The sequence below is a fragment of the Impatiens glandulifera genome, chromosome 5 (genome assembly GCF_907164915.1).
Source record: "Impatiens glandulifera chromosome 5, dImpGla2.1, whole genome shotgun sequence".
Taxonomy (NCBI): domain Eukaryota; kingdom Viridiplantae; phylum Streptophyta; class Magnoliopsida; order Ericales; family Balsaminaceae; genus Impatiens; species Impatiens glandulifera.
Genome location: NC_061866.1, coordinates 18,158,592 through 18,185,227, shown reverse-complemented (window position 1 = coordinate 18,185,227; position 26,636 = coordinate 18,158,592). Strand labels below are relative to the sequence as shown.

General features: G+C 31.6%; 1 protein-coding gene across 1 annotated transcript; it reads right to left on the bottom strand.

Moving 5' to 3' along the window:
- Positions 1–332: 332 nt before the first annotated feature.
- Positions 333–1,930, bottom strand: LOC124939082 (pectinesterase/pectinesterase inhibitor PPE8B-like). The gene is made up of 2 exons (XM_047479593.1): positions 1,633–1,930; positions 333–1,549 (listed from the first exon to the last, which is right to left on the bottom strand). Exons 1-2 carry the CDS (start codon positions 1,928–1,930, stop codon positions 333–335), a joined length of 1,515 nt encoding a protein of 504 aa, XP_047335549.1.
- Between the last annotated feature and the right edge of the window lie 24,706 nt (positions 1,931–26,636).

Below are 26,636 nucleotides of genomic sequence, written 5' to 3'. Positions count from 1 at the left end.
TTTGATTCGAGCTCATTTGTATACATGGTCTTTGTCAGTATCTAAATTCTAACTAATGACTGGTTTCAGTATTTCGATCAATCTAATGCATTTTTAACTCTAGACTCGTTGAAAAGTTTAAACGTTGTTTAATGAGGAGAGATTACGAGGAATCTCTAACATTAGCACAAGAAAGAACTGCACAGATCGATCAACCAAACAGTGCAAAAGAAGGAAGAAGATGGAGGATGATGATAAAAAATATTAAGAAAAATAAAAGATAGAAAGAGCCGAAATGTTAATTATTTATTTATTTATTTATTTATTTATTTATTTATTTATATAAACTTATATTAAACCGACAAGCCGGCTGTGTACTTGATGTCTGTATCAGGCAACCAGTAGTCCCCCAAAATGAATTCGGCCACCGTGAAATTTCTTGCATGCGAAGGATCCTTGACAAGATGAAATCCAGGCCACTTGACACGGTTTCCCACCCCTGCCCCTTCCCCATAATTCATATACTCTCCATACCAAAGTGTGTTGAGACCCAAATCCCCCTTCCACTCCAGCCACCCCTCGGCCCTTATCCCCGGGCCTATGTAAGATTGCATGATCATCGTCCTCGAATACAACCTCCATGGCCGACCCAAATACGTCTGCGTGTGGTTGTCCACTAACAACTCTGTTTCCACCGATATGTTTGAGAATTGGATCGAAAACCCGGTAGTGTTGCAGGGATGTTTCCGCCCTTGGGCTGTTATGGCGTTCTTTTGATTCGGCTTTCCTTTCCGTGCTACGATTTGGCAGCTTTGGAACACCACCGTGCCATCTCCAAATATGAAGTCCACCGTGCCGGAAATGCGACACTCCCGGTAAAATTGGCGCGAGCTGTGAGCGTACAGTGTGTCCTGGAACCCCTTTATGCCGCATCGGTACAAGACAGATAAGTCAGAGTCCGACCTGAATGCCACCGCTTGTTCCATCTCCGCCCCTGCCGTGTTCTCAAACGTGATGTCCCGTGCTATGAATCCTTTCCCATTCACAGAAAAAGTGGCTGACCGAAAAGTTGTGTAACCACCTTTGAAACTTCGATTACCCGAAATAATGCTTGCATCCATTCCATCTCCCACGATCATAATATTCCATTGATGCTTATTAATCTCCACATATTCCTTATACACTCCCTTCTTAACGTAGATCACAAACCGCCGCGTGCTCAATAATGGAGCAGAGGCTATCGCGTCCATAATTTTGTCATAATCCCCGGAGCCGTCTTTCGCCACCACCGCGTCGACCGACCCCCAACCGGTCTGGAGTTCCCTAGCACTAAACCAAGCAGGGTTCCATTGCCTGGAAGGTGAGGTCGGAGGAGGAGTATCGTGAACTTGTTGGAGCGATTGGAGGATCAAGGAAGAGATTTGGTTTAGACCGCCGGCAATGGCACTTTTGATAATAAAACTGTTGGTGCCGTCAAATCCATCTATGCATGTGTCCTGATTCGCGAGGGCCCCAGTAAGCCATGTCCTCAAATCAGAACTTAGATATCCTGTGCCGTTGTTGTTGTTGTCTTTTCGTCGGCCTTCAATGCACTCAAACAAGTGATCAAGTGATATAGTTAACATTTCAATTAAGTATGATGTTTTGTTTTACCTTGATTGGAATTGTGATCAGAAGAAACTGAGAGAGTCCAGGAGAGTTCCTCGGCGGTTAAATCTAGCAGATCAATGCAGTCGGCGATTGCATTGGAGAGCCGAAATTCGCCAAAATTGGTACCGAAGCCTGAGACAATGGAGGCAACCTGTTCTACGGCGTCAATGGTGAACTTGATAGAATCTATGAACTGCGAAACAGGAACATTCAGAAATTGCGAATCTACCGTGTCAGATGAACCGCCGCAAGAACAGAAGACCACTAGCAGTAGTAGTAGCAGATTAGAAGAGGCAACCATTTTTTTCTATGTTTGGAATTATAAATTAATCAATGATGAAATGAAAGGTAAATATTATTATTGTAACAGTTAAGTGTCTCCTTCTTAATTTTGTAAGAAGAACTAGAATAGAATTCCAAGTTGAATTGATATGAACTTAATTAAAGAGATAGATAGGTCAGGAAGTGCTGCCCGCGAATTGTAGCAATAAATAAAGAAAGAGAGAAGCTAGCTAGCTAGCTGGCAAGGAATGGGAAGATCAGGAGGGAAGTTCAGTTCAGCCTAGATAATTAAGATAGATACAAACTGCAAAGTTGATGGATAAGTAAATTTGTATAATCTTTAATAATTAATTATTATTATTTTTTAATATAAGATTTTTTTTTTAGAATAATTAAAAAGACGAACTAACATAACACCTCACATTAATGTTCGTCGATTAAATTCAAAACGCTCTCAATTGAAATCGAACCGTGACCTTTTGGTCTGTTAAGCTGACTCCTACCACTGAATAAGTTAGCATTACCTAATAAAAATGACACCTATTTCAATTTAAGGAGTTATTAATGAGAATCTATCTCATTATCATTGTTCTCTTATTAAGCATGTTTTTCACTTGAACTACCTTGTAGGTAAATTTATATTTAAAGAATTAGATAAACTAGTAACTAAGTACTAAAGTTTATAAGAATGAAAACCAGTATAACCTATTTAAGTTAATTTGAAATGGAAGTTGTACTAAATATAACTTTGTAAGTTCAAGTGGGAGTTATAAGGTCATAAAGTTATATCACTTTAGTTTAAAAAAATAAATTTAATTCTGTCCTAGACCCACCTTTAAATTTGGTCTTTAAGATAAGATTCAATGTCACCTAATTACAATAATCTGATGTGTGTATAATATATTTCTTATTATTTTAAAGGAATTAACCATTCCAATATATTTACATATTTGTCCCAAAATTTTACAAATCAATAAAACTAATTGTACAAAATCATGACAGTTATCTACTTATCAATTATCACAGATATTAAAAAATAAAAAAAACTCACAAAAACGCTCAAAATTCCAAGAAGTCGAAGTCTAACTCTCTTATAGTATTTGACACAACTATGTATATATATATTCTCATCGATGTTCTTTTCTTTCTGATGTTGATCAAAATTTTCATTGGTCGGTTTCTTAAATGAATTGTTAGGAACTTAGCTGTACATTTGATAAAAAGTGGGAGAGTGAAAAAAAGAGGGAGAATTATTATTATTATTATTATTATTATTTTAGTTTTAAATTATTTTGTTGTTTAGGAAATGATTTAGGTCATGTAATTACCGGACTTACTCTGGACTGACTCCAATAATGACACGTCTTTCTCCATATGGAAGAATCAAGTACATATCATGAGGTTGGACGAAATCTTGTGCATTCGTTGATATGGGTTAATGATAGTTCAATTGAGACAAACTGAAACAAGAAGCTAAATTATTATAGGTGGTGGGGTGCATGGCAGCTGGGCCACATATATTTGCATTTATCGTACATTAAATGAATTTTTTCTTTACAAGGAAAGTTTTTTTTAAGTGGTGACTTGTATCTTAAACGAAGGTACTCCCCCATCATCCATCCCAAACAATCACACTAGTCTAGTAACAAATGAGAGTCTTCACTGCAGGCAAATTAAAGCAATCTCCTCTTTTGCAATCTTCTTTGAAGAAATTAACTTGGAAAATCTTCTTTTATATCCGGTAAATAATAATAAATAATTAGTATAATGTGAGATATCAGAAATAAGAGGATTAAAATTGGAAATTTATGTAAAATCGTTAATCAATTTGAAACTTATAAAATTTAGAATGTACTTAAATTTAAATTGTAAGAGTTTAATTTGAAATTATATTATTATTATTATTATTATTATTATTATATATATATATATATATATATATATATATATATATATATATATATAATAAGGGCTGTGATAGGGAGGCCGATGCTGGGCCTCCGACCATACAGCGAATCCTCCGTGGCTGCCATGTGTGCTTTGCTAGGCTGTAAAAAAAATGGCACATAGATTCGTTTTATAATCTGAGAAAGAAATATAAACGCACGGAATTACTTTATCTCTTTTCTCTATTTTCTCCTAGACAACCTTTCTTGTAAACCCTATAATAGATTCAGTTCTTCCGGAGAACCTTATCGACGGCGCCCGGGATATAACTCGATATACATACATTTCGACGGTGGCTGCTCCGGAGAACCATATCGACGGTGGTCAGGTAACTCCATATGACTACTATGTTTTGATATTGTGTTTTTTCATCGTTATTTTTAATCGTTATCCTCACTTTATCTTCAGATCAATACAACTTTATATTGACATTGTTCGGGTAACTCCATATGACTACTATGTTTTGATATTGTGTTTTTTCATCGTTATCTTTAATCGCTATCCTCCCTTTATCTTCAGATCAATACAACTTTATATTGACATTGATATATTGAGCTTAATACATCATTATATTGATCTCAATACACGAATATATTGAGCTCAATACACGGATATATTGAGCTCAATACACATATATATTGATCTAAATACACTAAGGTTAGAGTGAGGGCTCGAGGTAGGCCACCAACGAAACGAAAATTATCTGCCGTAGAAAAAGTAATTAACAGGTCCAAACATTCAACAAAGGTTAGTTTTACCTTATTGAGTCGTTATATTGTGTTAGTTGCTTTGTTATATTGAGCTCATTTACTCGTTATATAGAGCTCATTGCCTAGTTATATTGATGTAATATATTTAACTAATTGCCTTGTTAAATTTTGTTATAGAAAAAAATGCGGGATAAACCAACAGATGCGCAACAATTCAATGACCCAGCTACTATACCACAAACAATAGTCTCCACTCAATTCTCTTTTACCACATTATTGTAGTTATATTGTACTTGTTGCTTCGTTATATTGAGATCATTGACTTGTTATATTGTACTTGTTGCTTCGTTATATTGAGATCATTGACTCGTTATATTGTACTTGTTGCTTCGTTATATTGAGATCATTGACTCGTTATATTGTACTTGTTGCTTCATTATATTGAGATCATTGCTTCGTTATATTGTACTTATTGCTTCGTTATATTGAGATCATTGACTCGTTATATTGTACTTGTTGCTTCGTTATATTGAGCTGATTGCCTCATTATATAGATCTCAAATAAATTATTTGACTATGATACCACAAACAATAAACTATAGAGCATAATTCAGCATTATATTAAGTTTTTTTTAGCTTTACTCGTCAATAACCATATTTTGATGGTTGCTCAGACTCAGGGAACACGTTAGTTTATCGAAGTGTTCAAACAAATACATTGCAATTGAGGATTGCAATTTTGAGACACGTAAGGAAAGGAGAGAGCCGAAGCCGATATCCTTGACAACTTGCTTCTGGAGGTCCGACAGTCCATTCACGAGTTTACATAGGCCCTGAGGAGAAGTGTGGATGTTTGGAATCGTTGTTTTCGGCAATCTTCTTTTTTTTGACAATTTCGAACGGAAAAAATGACAAAGGTGAACGCTCCATATAACTATTTATTACGATCCATATATCTACCTATTATGCTCCATATAACTACATATTATACTCCATACAACCACTTATTACGTTTCATATAACTACTAATTACGCTTCATATAACTATTTAGTACGCTTCATATAACTATATTTTACGCTCAATATAACTAATTATTACGAAATATAACACGCAAAAGATAACTTACCTTCCAAAATCTTGGTTGTCAACATCGTTGGTCTTCCTCTTTCGTGTCTTCGGGATGGTCTTCCTCTTTCGTGCATTCGGAGTTGTTACAATGTCGGAATTAGGAGGGACGGTAGATGGGATGTTGATATCGGTAGCAGAAGCGATTGGATATTGGAGAATATGTACGGCGAGAATATAAGAGGAGGCGAGGGGCTTCCACAGCGAGACGGATAACAAGTGGCGGCAAGAAGAGATTGATGGAAATGGTTGAGCGCTTCCACGGCGAGACAGAAAATACATCACGGCTCAACTAGGGTTTACACAGGAGGGAGCGAGAAGAGAGAGTAATGAGAGAGAATCAATGGTTAGACTACGGCTCGACTAGGGTTTACACGGGAGGGAGCGAGAAGAGAGAGTAATGAGAGAGAAGGGCAGGCGAATTAAAGCTATTTAATTTTTTTTTTAATTCAAAAAATCCAGCGTGGCAATGCCACATAGATTCGCTTTATGATCTGAGCCCCACCCTCGGCTCCCAAATCATTATTCATATAATAAAATGTTTTATATACTTAGTCAATTCAAGAAAAAATTATATTTAAATATAAAATTATTTATACACTCGTAAAATCTTATTATCGTAAATTTAAAATAATAAGAGTTTACCTATTTAAGAATTTACTTAAAATCAGACTCTTAAACTGATGTGAAATCATAGAATCGTAAATTTTAAGAGTTAACTCGAAATTTTAACAATTTTGTTCAGGACGGAGTACAAAAACATCTCTAATTTAATAATAAATTTTTTTATATATTACCATGTTTAAAATGTCAAATTTATTTAAAAAGTATTTAATTTATGTTTGCAATCTCCAAAAAAATGTGCCAAATTTATTAAATTAACATGAAAAAATAATATAATATAAAATTGAAATTTTCCAAAGTTCATGCTATGTGATTTGTTTTATTATTTTTTAATCTACCTTAATTTTTAGATGGAATTTGTTTCATTATTTTTTAATCCACTTCATTTCTTAGATACCAAGAGGCATGTATTCAAATGCATATTAAAAAACAAGAAAGGATTGGGAAAGAATTTAGGATAGATTATGTAGTGAGTAGCTGAGAAATTAATATCCTTACACTTTATTATTTTTTCCATTCAATGATGTAGTCTCCAAAATTTCTTTCCTGTCACCCTCTTAAAAAAACATGAAGACTAAATACTTGAAAAGATAGTCCCTGGATCGAATAAATAAACTGTAAAATATGATTTGTAATTATTTGATGAACTTGACCAATCAAATAGCCATGATCGATTTTTAATAAAAAAACAGAATAAGAAAATGTAAAGTGAAATGAAGTTGTTTGTTCATACACACAAATCAATATGATGGTTATTATTTATTAACTACTGTCCAAAAATATTACCAAATATGATATAATTGACTACTTAATGTCTGTTTGGGGACATTTTCTTAAATGTCTATAACAATATTGTTAGGGAAAATGTGGTTAACTTCTTACTAAAATGAGGCCTTGATTTAAATTTTTTTCTCTTCCTTTTTCTTTTAGCTTAATTAATTATTAGTATAGCTGACTTAATTTTGAACGGTCAAATATTATCATCGAATTGTTTTTTGATGTGGATTTGTTTTCTATATAATTTAAGTTTTAAATAAAAGAGAAACTTTATAATAATTTAAACAATTGTTTATGTAGTCAGTATCTTAGTTCTTATAACTTACATAAAATTCATGAATTGAATTTATTTAATTTTTAGAGAGTATTTTTATCACTTAAACTACCTTAATAAATTATAAAAATTTACATAAATAAAAATCTAAATATTATATGTTTCATCAAATAATTTTTTTTTTTTTATAAAATAGTTACCAAAAATCCTTAAATAACCAATATCTAATAGTCAGAAAGAGGTGAGCTGTAACTCATAGGCCATAGCTTTTTCTACTTATTATTATTATTATTATTAATCACTACATGAGTTTTCATGATTTATCTTTATATATATATATATATATATATATATATATATATATATATATATATATATATATATATATATATATATATATATATATATATATATATATATATATATATATATATATATATATATATATATATATATATATATATATATATATATATATATATATAGCTTTATATATATAATTATAATATGGTAATACAATCTAAAATTGTGTTCAATATATATAATATATATGGTTTAAGCTCGTTTATTAATAACATCTAAAATTAAATATAAAAGTAGTTAAATTTTCAATTTATTTATTTTGGTTTAACAAAATGAAAATTAATTAGTTAAATCAAACCTATCATTAGACAATAAATATCTAAAATATAACTCAAACATTAAACATTTAATATGATAACGAGAAAGACTCTTAGAACAAAATAATGCCTTTATTAATTGAGTTTGATGATAAAAAGATTTCTAACAAGTGTAGTTGTCCCTAAAATTTACTTGCGAAAATATTTGGTAGTCAATCTAATGGGTAGGACAAACAAAGATTCATTTTAGTTAATCAAAATAAGTTAGTGAACCAATTAAACTTGAACGCTAACACTAGTTTTTAAATAAAAAATACTATAATTATTTACTAATTTGATCTATAGTGTCAAATTTATTTATATATAAAAAATATTTTGTATGCATACAAATTTGACAAAAATATGTCAAACTTATGATATTAACGAAAAAATTATTAATAACAGTTTTAAAACGAAAAATATTAACACTTTTAAATTTTGTTAGGTCATGTCATTTATAATTTTATACTCGTCATAAATTTAAATTTTAAAAAAAAATGCATGCAGTTCAGGCTTAAAGTCACACCGTCAACTTCTATTTATTTATTGTAAAATTATGTTTTCAATTTTAATTTATATGAAATATAAATATATATATATATATAATAATAATATATAATGCTTAATTTGAATTTCCTTTTTTTTGTTGAGAGCTTAATTTGAATAAATTAATTTAAGTATATATGAACAAATAGATAATTTGGTCGGTCGAATCCTGCGTCGCCTACCTAGAAACTTAAAATTGTTAAAAATTAATAAAATAAAAATGTTATAACTGTGTTTCGAACCTAATAAAAATAAGTAAACTCATTAACCAACTAAATTAAGCCTTTATATTTTAAATTTTAAATAAAATTAGATAAAAACGCGTAATATTTATAAAAATATAATCTTTGTCATCATTAATTTTATATAAATATTTTTTTATTATTATATTTATATATAAATCAAAACTTAATCTATTAAATCAGAATATTATATATATATATAAATTAAAAATAAGAAAAAAAAAATATAAAACATAAAATTTTATAAATATTCTATAAAATTTTAGTTAGGAAAAATATGATATAAATATTTATATATAAATTAAATTAAATAAATATGTAATATTATATAATTATTATATATTAAAAAATTAATTAAGAGATAAATATTTTAAATTAGAATAATATATATATATATATATATATATAAAAGAGAAAAAAATTAATTTTTTTTATTAATAAATTTATTTGAGAAAAGTTAGAATATAATTATAATGTTATATATATATTATTATTATTTTTTTTTATTTCATATTAGGATAAGATATTTAATTATTTTTATATAAATATTTATTTAGTATTTAAAAAACAATTAGTTAGAAAAAATATGATATAAATATTTATATAGAAAATTAAATAAATAAATATGTAACATTATATAATTATTATATATTAAAAAATAATTAGGAGACAAATATTTTTAATTAAAATAATATATATATATATATATATATATATATGAGAAAAAATAAAAAATAATTTTATTAATAAATTATATAATGCATGGAGAAAAATAAGATATAATAATATTATATATTATTATTATTATTTTTATTTAAAATTAGGATTAGAGATATAATTAATTTTGTTATATGTTTTTTTTATTAGTATTAAAAAATTATAATATATATATATATATATATATATATATATTTATATAATTATAAAACAATTTCAATAAACATAAATGGTGTAGCGATTAATGTTTTAATATTTGAAGTCAAATTATAAAATAATGGCTTAAAAAATAAGTAATTACTTAATAATATGTGCAAGGAATTATAAGAAGATGTAATCCACAATGTAAGAGGAATTCACAATAATTTTGAGTTTAATGAAATTAATTTTAAATTATAACAAAAAATAAATGTATTTTTTTTTTATTAATAATACGATATGTTAGTCTTAGTCTTTTGGGTCAAATAAATAAGTTTTAAAAAGATTTATGTAATTATTTGATGAACTTGGTCAATCAAATAGCTATGATCGATTTTTAATAAAAAAAACAGAATAGAAAATGTGAAATGAAGTTGTTTGGTCATACAAACAAATCAATAGGATGGTTATTAATTACTGTCCAAAAATATTACCAATATGATATAATTGGCTATTTAATGCCTGTTTGGGGACATTTTCTTATATGTCTATAACAATATTGTTAGGGAAAATGTGGTTAACATCTTACTATAAGGAGGCCTTGATTTAAATATTTTTCTCGTATAGCTGGACTTAATTTTTGCCGGTGCCTATTAACATCGAACAGTTTTTGATGTGGATTTGTTTTCTATAAAATTTAAATTTAAGTAAAAAGAGACATTATTTAAGTAATTGTTTATGGAGTAATTATCTTCGTTCTAATTTGCATAAAATTCGTGAATTGAATTTATTTAATTTTTAGACACTATTTTTATAACTTAAACTATCTTAATAAATTATAATAAATTCAAATAAATAAAAATCTAAATAATATATTTTTTCATCAAATAACTTTTTTAATAAAAAAGTTAAAAAAAACCTAAATAACAAATATCTAATTGTAAGAAAGAGGTGAGAGGGGAAATCTGATGAAATGCCCTGGTTTAAATAAAAAAAAAAGCCACGCCTGATAAACATTGAAAAAAAAAGCTTTTTCGTCCTGCGAAAATATCCGTATTGCCCCACGCGCGCCCACTTTACCGCTCATTTACGCGAAATACCACTCTCTCACTTTTATCTAAATCGAGTTTTTGAACTCACGCGATTTAGATGAAAGTGAGAGAGTGGTATTTCATGTTAATGGAAAGACTCGAAATACCACTCTCTCACATTCACCTAAATCGAGTCTTTGAACTCACGGGATTTAGATGAAAGTGAGAGAGTGGTATTTCACGTCTTTTATCGTATATATATATATATATATATATATATATATATATATATTATTTTGCCCTAATTTAAAAAAAACCTTTCCTTTCACGACTCTCGACTCACTCTCTGACTCTACTCTCAAACCCTACTCCCGTGAAGACCACGACCACGAGCAGCAACTGACGACGACGACTACGACCACGACCTCTCAGTTTGAAGACCCACTACTCTTCGTTCTCAAAATGGGTAAGTTTATTTTTTGTTACTTAGTGATTATGAACACTAGGTTGATTATAGTATAGTATAACTAGGTTGTATTCTTAGTTAGTGATTCGATAACTCCTGAATGAATGTGAATGAATACTATGTTATATGAACAAATACAGATGTGACTCACATGTATTTTGCTCACTCACACGTATTGTTTCTCACTCATGCGAAATACTCACTAAGGAGGAGTACTTTGCAGGTATGTTTCATGGAAATACAATGTGCCAAGAATTGTCCACAAGTTTGTTTCAATGGACCCATTGGATATGGGTCTCCTATCCCATTAGATCCATTGCAACAAATTTCTCGAAAAGTTGCTGTATTGGATTTCTTGAAACTTTATGACGAGATCGGGAACGCCGATAGGGGACCGGGGTCCGGCTAAAGGAGACCTCTTACACACACAACGGTTGGCGCTAATCCGATTAAGAATTAACACCGGTCTGAACACTACACAGTCTGCCACAAACTCTTGAACCGGGTTCAAGTGCGGAAATGTTTGTTTCAGCCTGAAGCAACACACACAAATCGGATAAAGAGAAGAATGAAGGATCGGTTGAGAGAAGAAGAAATCGGTCAACAATATCGCAGAAAATTATCATTGCACTGGCTTCTTGAACAATACCGGTCAACAAGCTGCTATTTCCGGCCATGTGTCTGGAGTAACCGCTGTCCAAATACCATTCAAAATTTCCCAGCCGCTTGTTCTTCTTAACCTGCAAGATACAAATATTTACACATATTTGGTACCCATATTCACTTGGGTCCGCGGTTGATTAGTTCCTTAGGAATCCACACTTTTATTATTCGAATGACTTTCCCAGTAATAGTATTTATATAATTACCGGTACCAGGCTTGACATCTCTCTGTCTGCCTCTTTGTACCTCATTGTGTAATGGTTGTGAATGTTGATAGGATCTATTTTAATATTTATCGGTTTCTCTTCTTACCGGCCAGATGGCTTTCCTTCTCTCAGGATGAAGCCATTTTTCCGTGTCGGTTGGACCTACATATTTGAGTTCTTTGGCCAATTTTGAATCATGATCTGCTTCATTGTTGGTTGAACTACTCTTGACAAAGCTTATGAATGGAAGCTTGTCTTTGCTGAGGTTCAACCCGTTGGAAGACTTCCATTTAGCCGATTTACTGACTTTATATCCAAGACCGGACTTGCAGTTAGGATGTCTTTGATAGGTTGACATCTGACTTACAACTTCACTAGACATCTTCCAAGCAGCCATGATATATTTTGATTTTTCATTTTCTTCAATTAACGATTGAACTATCTCCTTGAGCTTTTAATTCTCACAGGATAGTTCAAGCGGTTCATCGATTTTAGTTCCACTCGATTCACCGGTTTGGAAGTTGCCTGATTCATCGGTATGGACATTTAGTCGGGTTGGTACAAGAGTAAACATGTTCTTGAACTCAATGACTATGTCATTGAGAGCAGTAACCAAGTCTTCTCTAGTAAATTCCTCACAAGAAAAATCAAATACCTCTTCCTCCTTAGCCATAAGACAAGTGATTCCTTCGTCATCGCTATCCGAGTCGGTATGAGCCCACAAGCTCCCACCATCATCGGCTATAAATGCCTTCTAAACTCCCTTGCCTTCATCGGATTACTGATGTTCACCCCTTTGGTTGTTGTCATCCGGTCTTCGGTCATCTCTTCTTGGTCTTATGCATTCCGACCTGTAGTGACCTAAAACATTACAATTAAAACATTTTACATTAGATTTGTCATTGTAGTTGTGGTTGTAGTTATTCAACGGTTGAATCTTCTTTCTGAATTTTCTTGCAAGCATAGCCATCGCATCCTCGGTAAATTGTTCGGCAGTTTTAACCGGTGCAGGAACGGTTGGCTCCACGGATGTCACCAAGGCTTTGGTTGCGGGTGACGTTGAGGCTTCATCTTCGATTTGAGACTTCATATCGAACTCGTATGCCTTCAAGTCTTCAAAGACGTCATGCCGTTTCATTTTCCCGAGGCTGTTGGATTCTCGAATTACCATGGTCTTTATGTCTCAAGCACTGGAAAGAGATCTTAATTCTTTGACAATGATTTCCTTGTTGTCATACTTCTTTCAAGTGTAGACAACTCATTGACCACCCTAGTGAACCGATCACTAAATTCTTTCATAGTTTCTCCTGGCCTCATTTTGATATTTTCAAATTTCTGGATTGCCACTAATATCTTGTTTTCTTTAATTCTTCCGTTTCCCTCATGAAGTTAAATCACCGTTTCCCAAGCTTCCTTTGTAGTTTTGCAATCTCCGACTTTCCCGAAAGTGTTTTTGTCTAAAGATTTGAAAATATATCTCCTACAATGGTTGTTTAGGTTGTTTCTTCTCTTATCTTCAGCTGTCCATTCGCCTCTCTCTTTATCGATCTTTATCGGACCTTCTAAAAGGATGAACATCATTTCGTCATCCATGGTAATCAGATGTAGATACATCTGAGTCTTCTAGTCGGCAAACTCCTCACTTTCCAACATAGGGGGCTTCTCATTATGAGTCATGTTTTCCTGCTTTGGTGTTACTTGAGTGTTGGGACTAGCTGCTCTGATACTAGTTGATGTGATCTGGATCGCCAATAGGGACCGAGGTCTGGCTAAAGGAGACCTCTTACAAACACACAACGGTTGGCGTAAATCCGGTTAAGAATTAACACCGGTCTCAGCACTACACAGTCTGTCACAAACTCTTGAACCGGGTTCAAGTGCGGAAATGTTTGTTTCAGCCTGAAGCAACACACACAAATCGGATAAAGAGAAGAATGAAGGATCGGTTGAGAGAAGAAGAAATCGGTTCGGATAATAAAATGACCGGAAATGATAAAGAACACAAGACAAGAATTTTATGGATGTTCGGAAATAAAACTCCTATGTCACCCCTTCTTCTCAAACAACGAAAAGGATATTCAATAGGAATATTCAAACAAAATACAACACACGATGGAGTCTTATTTACTGCTCGATATTCACTTTACAACTCTCACACAAAATTGTAATACACTTGATTCACAAATACAATTTAATGATTGCTTTTCTAAAGATTGTTTAAAGAGTTGTATCAGCAGATTAATTGTTATCTTAGATGGATCTGTGTCATCTTTAGTTCTTCAACTTCTTTCTTTTATAGTGAAAATATGCCAACGGTCATATTTCACTTTCTGGTTTGCATTTAATGCGGTTGGTGCAATTGGTCAAAAGGAGCCGCATAACATTTAATACGGTTGAAGATTCCCAAGGCATAATGCAGCGCCGACTCAAATTAGGTAAATGTTCACTTGATAGTTGTACTCTAGACGGTTGTACTTTTGACGGTTACCTGCTCCTTGAAAAACTGCTTTTTAGCTTTATACCAACCCATGTAACTGTTAATCTGACAATTACCAGCTGCTTGCAGACTTATCAGTAGACTTGTATCAGAAAGGAAAAGACACATTCTGATCCTTTGAAGATCTTCCTCTGCACATTCCCAAAGAATATCTATTTGCACCGAAATATCAACTGTCAACATTTACATATCTTTGATCTTGTCTTGATTTAAATCTGCCCGTTGGAAATGTTCGTTGGCTTATGATTATCCGGAAATTGATTCAACCGGACACATATCGGTTTGTTGCTAGAGAACCGATTGATTAGTTCTACCACTTAGCAGATGAAAACCGATTTCTGATAGCAAGTTTACAGATTCTGAGGTTTAAGCCCGACCGGTCTTCTGATAAGATAATTCAATTAAGTTGATTCCGGTTTGTGCTGCTTTAGAGATGTAGATTTACCCGGCAAAAATGTGACCGCTCCTTTGTACATTCACATAAAGTTGAATTTAATTAAATTATTTAGATAGTTATTTACTTATTAATTAACTATCTATTTTATCTAACACTCTACCAGCAAACTCCTCCTCGGTCATGGTTCACGCCATCTTAAAAAAACAACAACCGAAGTAAGTAAAAATCGTGAGTGAGGCAACAATAAAACATTACAATACGCGTAATTCTTGTAATGTTGTTGAACTGTTTTCAATTACAGCTCAAGTAATTCCTAACTTTGATGGAGAGTGGAAAACTACGGATGATGTTACTCATTTTTCTACAAAGTCAAACAAAGGTTTGAATGTTCTCTGAAAACTAATGCTCAAATTACATCATAATATTCAATATACATAACTAATGCTCAAAATACATCAAGTGCTCGAATTAGACCCATAATATTCAGTATTACATAACTAATGTTAGAATTACATCATAATATTCAGTATTACATAACTAACGCTCTAATTATAACATATGCTCAAATACATCAAATGCTCGAAATACTTCAAATGCTCGAATTAGAACATATGCTCGAATTACATCAAATGCTTGAAATACATCAAATGCTCAAAATACATCAAATGCTCGAATTACATCAAATGCTCCAAAGACATCAAATGCTCGAAATATATCAAATGCTCGAATTATATCAAATGCTCAAATTACATCAAATTAGGAATCTATTCGAATTACATCAAATGCTCGAACATTTGTTTCTAATCATGTTAGGAACCTATTTGAATCATGTATGATTCATTCCGATCATGTTTGATCAAAATTAAAATTTTTATAAAAAATAAAAATTTGAAATTCTTGAATTGGTCAAACTAAACAGCTAGTACTCATGTTTTTGGTATTAGTCAATAATATAAAGTATAAGAAAGTTGTTAGTGTAAACACTAAAAATCTACACTCCAATTTATAATATTAAAATAATTATTTTGAATTATTTTTTAATAAATAAGATCAAAATAATTAACCTCATGGCCAAAAATCTATTTAAAACACATAATTATGATTAATTATTGGGCTAATTAATCAAATTAATTAAGGGTTAAGGCCAAAATAAAAAATTAAAATTATTTGGGATAAATGTTGTGCCCACAATGTCTCAAAATAATTTTAGAAAAATTAAAGGACAAAAATAAATAATTTTGATGAATTGTTGTATCCATTTCATCTAAAAAGAATTATTTATTTAAATCCTAAACATATAAAAATAAATTGGTAAAATATTTGTCATATTTATTTTAATATTTTGTGTGTTTAAGAAGATCAAAATTAAAGCCAAAAGGGTAAAAGAAAAACCAATTTCAAACAAACCTTTTGTGTGTTGAACAACTATTTAGATCCTGTTGATCCATCCCGATCATATTTGAGCAAAATCATTTTTTTCAAAACGAAATGAAATTTTTTATTTTTTAAATTGGTCAAAACGAACTGCTAGTGTTATTGTTTTTGTATCAATCAAGTATATGTGTTATAAGAAAGTTATTAAATAGCTCTTATCACTTCAAAATAGCCTTAAAATCAAAAACACGATTTTTTATCATAACTATTTTGAACAAATTAATCATCATCTAGGTCGACCCATACTTTAAAATGATGATCAACATGTTCCTGGGAGCTTTGTGAAGCTATCAAAGATCTTGGATCAAAGAATCAGAGCTAAAAAAATGAATTTTAAAAATTGAATCCTTGTGTTCTTGAGGACCGAGGCCTATGAGCCTAGGACCAAAAGATCCAATTGAGAATCCTCGGTCTGAACCGATACCAAGGACCGATAAAAATAATCTAGGATTGAGACCTAAGACCTATATTCTTGAGCTAGGTCTAAGGAATCCGACCGATGATTTTCACTTATAATTGAGAGGTCCAACCTAGGATCGATAGAATTCGGACCTAGGACCGAGACTCCTCGGGCTCATGACTGAGAAACCCAAACGTGGGACCGAAACTACCAAGACCTGGGACTTAGAGGTCCAAACCTGGGACCTAGAATCCCAGACCCAGGACCGAAACTCTCGAGACCAAGGACCGATGAACTTAGCCTAAAGCTAGCCCTAGACTGAGAGGTTTATACACCTAGACCGGTAAGATCAAATAAGGATCGAGAGTCCTTAGCACCTCGACCGAGAGACTCCGGTACTTAGACCGAGAGCTCTCGAGCCCAGACCGAGGGTCTTCGGACCCTGATTGATAAAATTAGACCCAAGCCTTAAGACTTCGGTCCTAAGGCCTGTTTGGTCCACTTTTCAAAATCTAAAATTATTTTTGTAATTTTGGGACTCCAAATCATTTTCTAAAAATCCTAAAAAATTAGAAAATGTATTTTAAATATTTTGGGAAATTTCCACAAAAATTTCAACAAGGGCTTTCTTGGTGTTTATTTCTAAACCCTAATGCCTTTAAAAATGTGTGATATTCTTCAGGTAACCACCATAATTATCATTCGTAACAGTTTCCAGCATTTAAATATTGATGTTTCAATATTTTAAATAACGCTAAACCTAGAAACATACAAAGACCAGAAGAATAATTAGTTCAAACTCAAACGTATATAACCGATTCTTAAAAGCCATCTTTATAAGTACAGACAATTTTTGAACGGGTACAGAGGATGAAGCGTGAAATCTCTTTCCCGAGTATCACCAAACTTCGAACCAAAACGAAACTCTTGTGCAAAATACTTTTGTACACTTACACTTTTTTTTATTGATTGTCAATTGGAAACTCTGTCTGCAAATGAATAATATTTTCTTAAATTAATTATGTTTAATTAATTTAAATCGGATTTCAAATCAAATCGTCATTTGATTATAATAAATCTCTAGATTATTAAAATTTGAATAAAATTAATTATATTTATATAATTAATTTTAAAAGCTGACAAGTACTATCAAAATCCTTTAAAAATAATTTTTTATTTTAAAAGATGTCTGTCACGCAAACCAAAGTTGAAACCATCGAACCTCGAGCCACCCCAGGCCCCGTATTGCCACGTGCCCACCGAGAATATTAGCCAACGACCTAAGGCATGGCTTATTTTTTAACTGAGAATTTAAGACAACCATTGGACCGTGTTCAATGAACGTCCTCCCAAGATTTAAAAGGGCATCCACCATGGCGCACCCGCCTCTTGCCTTGGGATTGATTCCCGAGGATTCCCTTTTATTTCGCTTGTACGGCTAGGTTGCCCATGCCCTCGTACGTGAGCCCATTGATCGGTTTCTCAATCAGTTGACCAATTGGTGACTTCTCGCCTGAACCCCGATTCAACGTCGTGGGTCTAACTGGCCTGCCCGATAATCTAAGGGCTTGATTGTTTAACATTTATTGTAGTTTCTTTATTTTTTGTTTTTAAATATCTTAATTAAATTTTAAAAATATAAAAAACATATAAAAAATTTAAGAATAATATTTCCAACAATAAAAATAAAAAAATATTTTGTTAAGGACGTGTTGGATTTTATTTTAAGTTATAAAACTAACTTGACTATTTTCATATGTACCATTTTGAGTATCACTCATCGCTCCCAAATACTTATTATTTTCCACCCACTTTTAGGAATATATTAATATCAACTAAATCACACATTTAAGTTTGGATTCAATTTATGACGTAATAAATGAATAAATTATAAAATCATAATCTTTTAAATGGCTAAGAATTTATAATAGACATCGTCCTTTGACGGGCACATGAGACATAGCACGGGATAATTTATCACGTATAACTAAGCACCAAACTAAGAACATAGTCGAATTTAAACCCACAATATTTTTCTTTCCTAATTTTCATGCACCTACTTATTTTCATTAAATGATTTTAAAACTATTTATAACATCTAACAATATTTAAATATATTTGACATTACCAAGTTATGTTTTTCTATATTACTTTATATTTATTAAATGATAATAATTTATAAAAAAAAATTCAACACTCAATTATTGTTACAATTTACTATTTTTTTTATTAAAATAAAAATGTATTAGATATGAATATTTTATTTGAAAACGCTTATTAGATATTTACTAAAGAAAATTATAAATAAATTTATTTATTTTCCGTCATAATTATAAATATTTTTGCAAAAGTATAATTAGAGTTTAATGGTTAGATTTGTGTTCTTTGTCTTCACCGTTAATTTAAAAATATTCATTTATTAAAATATATAAAAATATGTGAACATTAGAAACAATTGTTTTTATAATTTATGCAATGATATACTCTTTTATTTTTATTTTAAATATAAAGTTATTATTGTTTGATTTCTTATTTTTGTGAACATTTAATATATAATATAAAGAATGTTTTTTTATAGACAATAGGCTTAGTTGAATAACGAAGATGAGAAGGCAAGACAAGGGAAACAAAATGAAGGTAGGAAAACTGGAAATAGGGCTAGTCACCTACATTTGTATACATGTATGACAGAGAAATATTTGTTTTTTTTACAAAGCAACAACATGTGTAACTAGATCTGCTCTCATCTGGATTGACTACATCTAATTAAAAAGAGTTTCAAATATAAGTGAGTACAACTCCACATTTAACTTGGATTTCATCGTTTTCAAACAAACTCAAATATAGAAAAATAAAGTTGTGTATTAATTCTATGACATTTGAGTTTTAAAATATTATAACCTATTGCATAAAATAAAATAAGTTAAATGTTAATTTCATGTATAAAGTTAATTAATGTGTCAAATTTATTACTTAAATTGTAAAATTCTATCTATGTATATACAAACATAACAAAATTTGTCCAATTTATTAAATTATTGTGCTAATTAATCAATTTATTTAAGAGTTAAGGCCAAAATATAAAAATAAAATTATTTACGATAAATGTTGTACCCACAATGTCTCAAAATAATTTTAGAAAAATTAAAGGACAAAAATAAATAATTTTTATAAAATGTTGTATCCATTTCATTTAAAGAGAATTATTTATTTAAATTTTAAAAATATTAAAAAAAAGGTAAAATATTTGCCATATTTATTTTAATGTTTTGTGTATTTAAAAAGATTAAAATTAAAGTCAAATGGGTGAAAGAAAAAACAATTTCAAACAAACCCTTAATGTTTTAATAAAATAATAAATTCATAATTAGGTGTAGCCGAAACCGAGAGAAGAATCTAAAACAGCAACCACGCGCATTGGATTAGCGTTGGATTTTCATCCAACGCCCAAGAGCGCTCCACCCAACCCGTTATAGCATAGGAAGCGCGCGCACGCGAGACCGCCGATCACCAAACGACCGTTAGTTGGAACACTAACGGACCACTCAAGTGCTGACGGAACGCCAACAGAACGCCAAAATAAACGAAAGAACGTCGTTTTTTTTGCTCTGATCACCTTCTTCATCGCGACACCGTGAGGATAAACATGAAGAAGTCATGATGATTTTTTGTTTTTGGAACTCAACCATTGGTTGATCATTTTGACTGATTCAAAAGTCATAATGATCACTCTACGATGTTGATCATTCTCCCCTACGAAAATAGAGATGAATCACCTACGAAAAGCCATTAATGCTTTTTGACTGATTTAGGCCACTAGGCTTCCCCAACCGTCCTAGGATGAGTATAAATACCCTCCTCAACTTATTCCAAAGGTAACCTACTAACATAGAAACCTCAAATAAAATAAAATCGAAATCTGCCATTAAAGCTTCAAAGTTCCGAATTTTCGAACTTTTTGTTTAAGGCCTTCAATCTCGGATCTGTGCATCTATAAAACTTCTCTAAGGATCAAAGAGTGTTCTCCAATCCTTGGTATGGTTCAAATCAACCTCTAATACATATTTACAATTTGAATTTAAAATTTTTATATTTTAAATTTCATAAACTTGTATGCTTGTTGTTTATGATGTTTTATGGTTGAAATTTTTTTCCTAGATGATTTATAAAATATCTAGATAGGATAGAACCAATCATCGATCTAAATAACAAAAACATAAATTTAAATTTCAAAAATAAAAAAACGAGTTTGATGTTCTTGGGTTAATTTGATCGAACCACAACTCAGAAAGCTTCCCAACATGATTGTAATGATGTTGGACAACTATTTGGATCATGTTTGATCAAAACAAAAAATTTCAAAGTAAAATGAAAATTTTGATTTATTAATTTGGTCAAAATGAACCGTTAGTGTTCTTATTTTGATATCAATCAAGTATATGTATTATAATGAAGTTATTGAACAACTCTTATCACTTCAAAACAACTTTAAAATTAAAAACTTGATATTTGATCATAAACTATTTTGAACAAATTGATCATCATCTAGGTCGATCAATACCTTGAGATGATGATCAACTTTCTAGGAGCTTTGTAAAGCTACCCAAGCTCTTGGATCAAAGAATCAGAGCTAAAAAATGAATTTAAAAATTGAATCGTTGTGTTCTTGAGGACCGAGGCCTATGAGCCTAACACCGAGAGATCCGACTGAGAATCCTCGATCTAGACCGAGACCAATGACCGATAAAAATAAGTCAGGAATGAGACCTATGACCGATGTTCTTGAGTTATGAACGAGGAATTTGACCGAGGAATTCGATCGAGGATTTTCACCTAGGACCAAGAGGTCCAACCTAGGACCGATATAATTCAGACTTAGGACTGAGATGTCTGAACTAGGACCGAGACTCCCATGGCTCATGACCGAGAAACCAAAACCTAGAACTATGGATGGAAATGGGGCGGTTCGGGGTGGGGAACGCATTTACCATCCCTACCCCGTTTTTATTTCAGGGATTTTTTACGACCATTCCTGCCCCATTCGGTGTTGGAGAATTCTCGCGGGACACCGTTTATACCATATTATCAAAAATAAATAATTTTTTTATTTAATCAAATTATATAAACGGGTTTTAATATAATATATATTGTAATATATTAAAATTTTATATTAATATAAAGAAATAAACTCAAAACTCTTATAAAATATAATGTATAAATAAATATATTGGTGATTTTATATATTAATTATGTTTTTAGTGTTCAGGGCATAATCGGGGTGAAATCGGTGCGGTTCGAGGCGGGGGACACAAATACCGTCCCCTCCTCATCCCCGGTCAACTACCGGTCAAACCGGGGAAAAACCACTCCGAACAAGACAATTCAGTTTGATTACCACAGGGCGATTTCAAATTACAATCCTTACCTAGGACCGAGACTCCCAAGTCCTAGGAACAAGAGGTCCAAACATGGGACCGAGAATCCTAGACCCGATACAACCGATTTTCAAAAACCAACTTTATAAGTAGAGACTGTTTTCGAATGAGCATGGAGAATGAAACGCGAAAACCCTTTACCGAGTATCACTAAACTTCGAAGCAAAACAAAATTCTGGTGCAAAATATGTTTGTACATGTACACATTTTTATTGATTTTCAATTGGAAACTCTGTCTATAAATGAATAATCTTTTCTTAAATTAATTATGTTTAATTAATTTAAATCGGGTTTCAATCAAATCGTCATTTGATTATAATAAATCCCAAATTATTAAAAATCAAATAAAATTAATTATTTTTAAATAATTAACTTTAAAAGCTGGAAAGTACTATCAAAATCCTTCAAAATAATATTTTATTTTAAAAGATGTCTGGAACGCAAATCAAAGACGAAATCATAGAACCTCGAGCCACCCCGGACCCCGTATTGCCACATGCCCACGGGCTCGTGCTAAGCTACGAGATTCTCAAGGGTTACAATTGGTAAGCTACTTACACTTTATTACAGCTTCAAAACTAAAAACACGATTTTGGCCCCTAAACTATTTTGATGAAATTGAACATTATCCAGGTTGAATCAAACATTGAAATGATGTTCATAATGTTCTTGGGAGCTTTGTGAAGCTACCTAGGACTTTAGGGGTTGTCTTTCGATTCGGAGATTTTCCTAGCTAGTCTAGATATCCCTACCTTGGATCAAAGAATCTAAGCCTCATCAAAATGAAAAAAACTACAATTTTGATGTTCTTGAAGACTGGGACCAAGAGGTTCGACTAAGAAATCCCAACCTAGACCGAGAGGTTTGACAGATGAAATTTTACCTAGGATCTAGAATTCTGGCACCCAACCGAGAATTCTAGCCAAGGACTGAGAGGCTTTAGCACCCTACCAAGAATTCAAGCTAGGACTGATGGAATTCTAATATTTTATTTTGAAAAGAAACATGCAAATTGAAGTTGAAAATTCTCGAACCTCGAGCTTTTCTAGGAGAAGAATTTTTCAGGGTTATAGAATATTGTTAGTTTTACTACTAGACTGAATGTTTCTACATAATCAATACCAAGTTGTTGATGAAAGCCTTTAACAACACGACGTTCTTTATGTCATTCAATGGAGCCGTCAACTTTGTGTTTGATTTTGAAAATCTATTTGCATCCAACAATATTTTTGAAAATCCACTTGACATGGGGAGTGAAATTGGGAAGTCTGTTTCATTGAAATTGACATGTCAATAAATGAATATCTAGCCCAAATATGTAAACGAGTCAAGCTGCTCGTGAGTAACTCGGTTAAAGCTCTACTCGATCTCAATTTAATAGAGTTCGAGTAGCTCAATTTTGTAATAGATCAACGAGTTTCTTAATGAACAAACCAATGTCGATATTATATACGCAAACATGAACGTAGCATGTACACAGATCATGTCCGTCAATTGATACTCCTTCCTTGATGACTTGATCACTTCTAGGATGGGCTATGACGATACGTCAAGGAAAGGAGTCATCGAGGGCATGCCGTCATATTAGAGTAACCCTCATTTAAATAAGAAGAAAGCTAAAGATGAGATAAACTACATCGTTAATGCGTGGGATATAGAAATACCAGAAATGATGAACGATGCGCTATGGCACCCTCATGAATCATCCCCTAATCGTCAATCAACTTATCCCATACAATCTAAATGAGTTACTCCATTTGCACCTAAGTCAACTAGAAAAATTAACAATATGAGCATGAAACTATCTCAATCTCCTGGAATTCTTAGAGAAAATAATTTAGTTAATGTCTTAATTCAAAGCTAAAAAGGCCTATCATTAGAGCTTTCCCAAATGAGTGGTTTGAATACCACCAAGCTAAAGGGAACAACACTAACTTCTACCTTTCCTTAAAACATGTGATCTAGGACCTTATTAATAAAATGGTCATCCCAACTCAGAAGCTAAAACAAATATGTTTCCGACATAGACTATGAACCTAATCGAGGTAAGAGAGTTTAACAAATGGGGGAGATCCATCAGCTTTGATTTGATTATCAACGACCAAAAGCTAATAGCCATCACCAGTTTTTGTGGTAATTAAATCAAATAGTCGATCTTAGTGCATAAATTAGACGATCGGGGTTTGGGTGACATGAAATCTTAATTAGAAACAAATAAACTATGACGCATGGTTCTACGACTCGAAGAACAATTAGAGACTCTCACATTGTTAGAGAACAACCATGGGTATTTTTTTAACCCTTCTATTTTAATTGACCAATTCAAGAACACAAACCTACAAATTAATCTAATACATGCAAATTCGGGGATTCCAATTTTAAATTGGATTTAAGAAAAAGCAAAAGACAAGAATCTTCAAAATATACCAAATTTCAATAATACAAATTCAATTCAATAATTCAATCAATATATAATTCAAGAACTTAAAAAAAAAAAATTGCAGTTTTAGGGATCCTTACAATGATTCAATAATTTCTTATGAAGTAAACTGCAAAGTGTCAATACCATATGATTGGGATTCTGACTTCAAAAATTCAAAAACAAAAATTTAGAGGATTTAAGAGGTTGTACTCTTTAAAAAAAAGTTAGGGTAAAGTATTTATAAGGTGCTATAAAATAAATAGGTTAAAACTCCATGGAATTTCAAATTTAAATTTACCTATTTGTGTTGGCTTTTTGTTGAATAATTCCTCATAGTTATTTATATGAATTTGTTGATTATTCAAATAATATACTCTCCTAGCTTTCCACTGTATTAGACCAATTCAAATTTGGATTTGGATTGATGGAGAAAAATCGTTATTAAGAAATGAAAATTTTCCATAATTACCTTTACCAAGTCTTTAGGTGTTTGTTGAAGACTCCTCGAGAATGCTCCGATCTTGATTCTCGGTCGGTCGGATAAAACTCGACCCATTTTTTTTATTTAATACCTCATTATTTTCAAAACAACCTTCAAAATAAAATAAATATATTCATAATAGATAAATTCAAATTCAAATATCTATTAACATCCTTTATCTTTATATTTTGATCCATTCTTAACCGAACTCGAAATTAATTATTTTGGAGTGATATTGACAAGACAATGGCGATAAAAGTAAGTACTTGCTTAATAATTTGTGTAATGAGCTCGTATATGGATTTCGTATATCAATAAGTTTGAGATTTATTAAAAATATATAAACTATATAATTGGGGAGTGAAAATTTTGTGTCTACAACGATTATGATAAAAAAAATTTGTTTTTGCATTTCAGCTCTTTACTGTTCAATCTTAAGATTTGATATAGTTCTTAGCGTGTTATGTGACAAGTCTAGATTGATTTGAATGAATGAATGAAATGAATTAAGACCAAAACGTATGAATTTAAACTTTTGTGAATTTTAGTTTCAAAGTGTTTCTTTTTAACAAGAGTCTACCTATGCATTTCAAAATCATTTGAACATGTTCCTAGAATGATTTGGAAGAGACAAGCGCAAAGGAAAAGTCTCCAAAGTTATAGTTTCGAAAAATTATGGTTTGGGGTGTGAATTTTTGGTTTTACAAGTTATAACATGTCATCATGATCGGACCTTGTTAATAAGTTGTGTTTTATAGTACAAGTTTGATTAGGATTGAGCCAGGGTTTACTTGAGATTGGGAAATACAATAAAAACGTTTTTGAAATCTTGGTACTATTTGGCTTGGTGAATGATTGAGACCCTTGGTCGTTGCCTAATTTTCGACCGAAAAAATTAGCCAACGACCTAAGACATGACTTATTTTCTAACTGAGAATTGAAGACAACTATTGGATTATGTTCTTTGGATGTCCGACCAACAATTAAAAGGGGCGTCCGAGCATGGAGCACCTACTTCTTGCCTTGAGATTGATTCTCGAGGCTTCCCTTTTATTTCTCTTGTACACCTAGGTCGCCCATGCCCGCGTACGTGAACTCATTGATCGGTCTCTCAATCAGTTGCCCAATTGGTGACTTCTCGCCTGAACCCCGTTAATCTAAGGGCTTGTTTGTTTAACATTTCTTGTGGTTTCTTTATTTTTTGTTTTTAAATATCTTAATAAAATTTGATAAATATAAACAAGTTATAAAATATCTAAGAATAATATTTCCAACAAAAAAATATTTTGTTAAGGACGTGTTTGTATTTTATTTTATGTTTTAAAGCTAACTTTTGACAATTTTGTTATGTACCATTTAAGAACTCTGTGATTGGTGATAAATTTGCTCTTTGGAATAATAGATTAGGTCACATGAGTAACAAAGGTCTAGAGATTTTTCATAAAGGTGGTCACTTTGGTAGTGATAAATTATCCCCCATTCTCTTCTATGAATTATGTATGCTAGGAAAACAACATAATGTGAGTTTTCCCT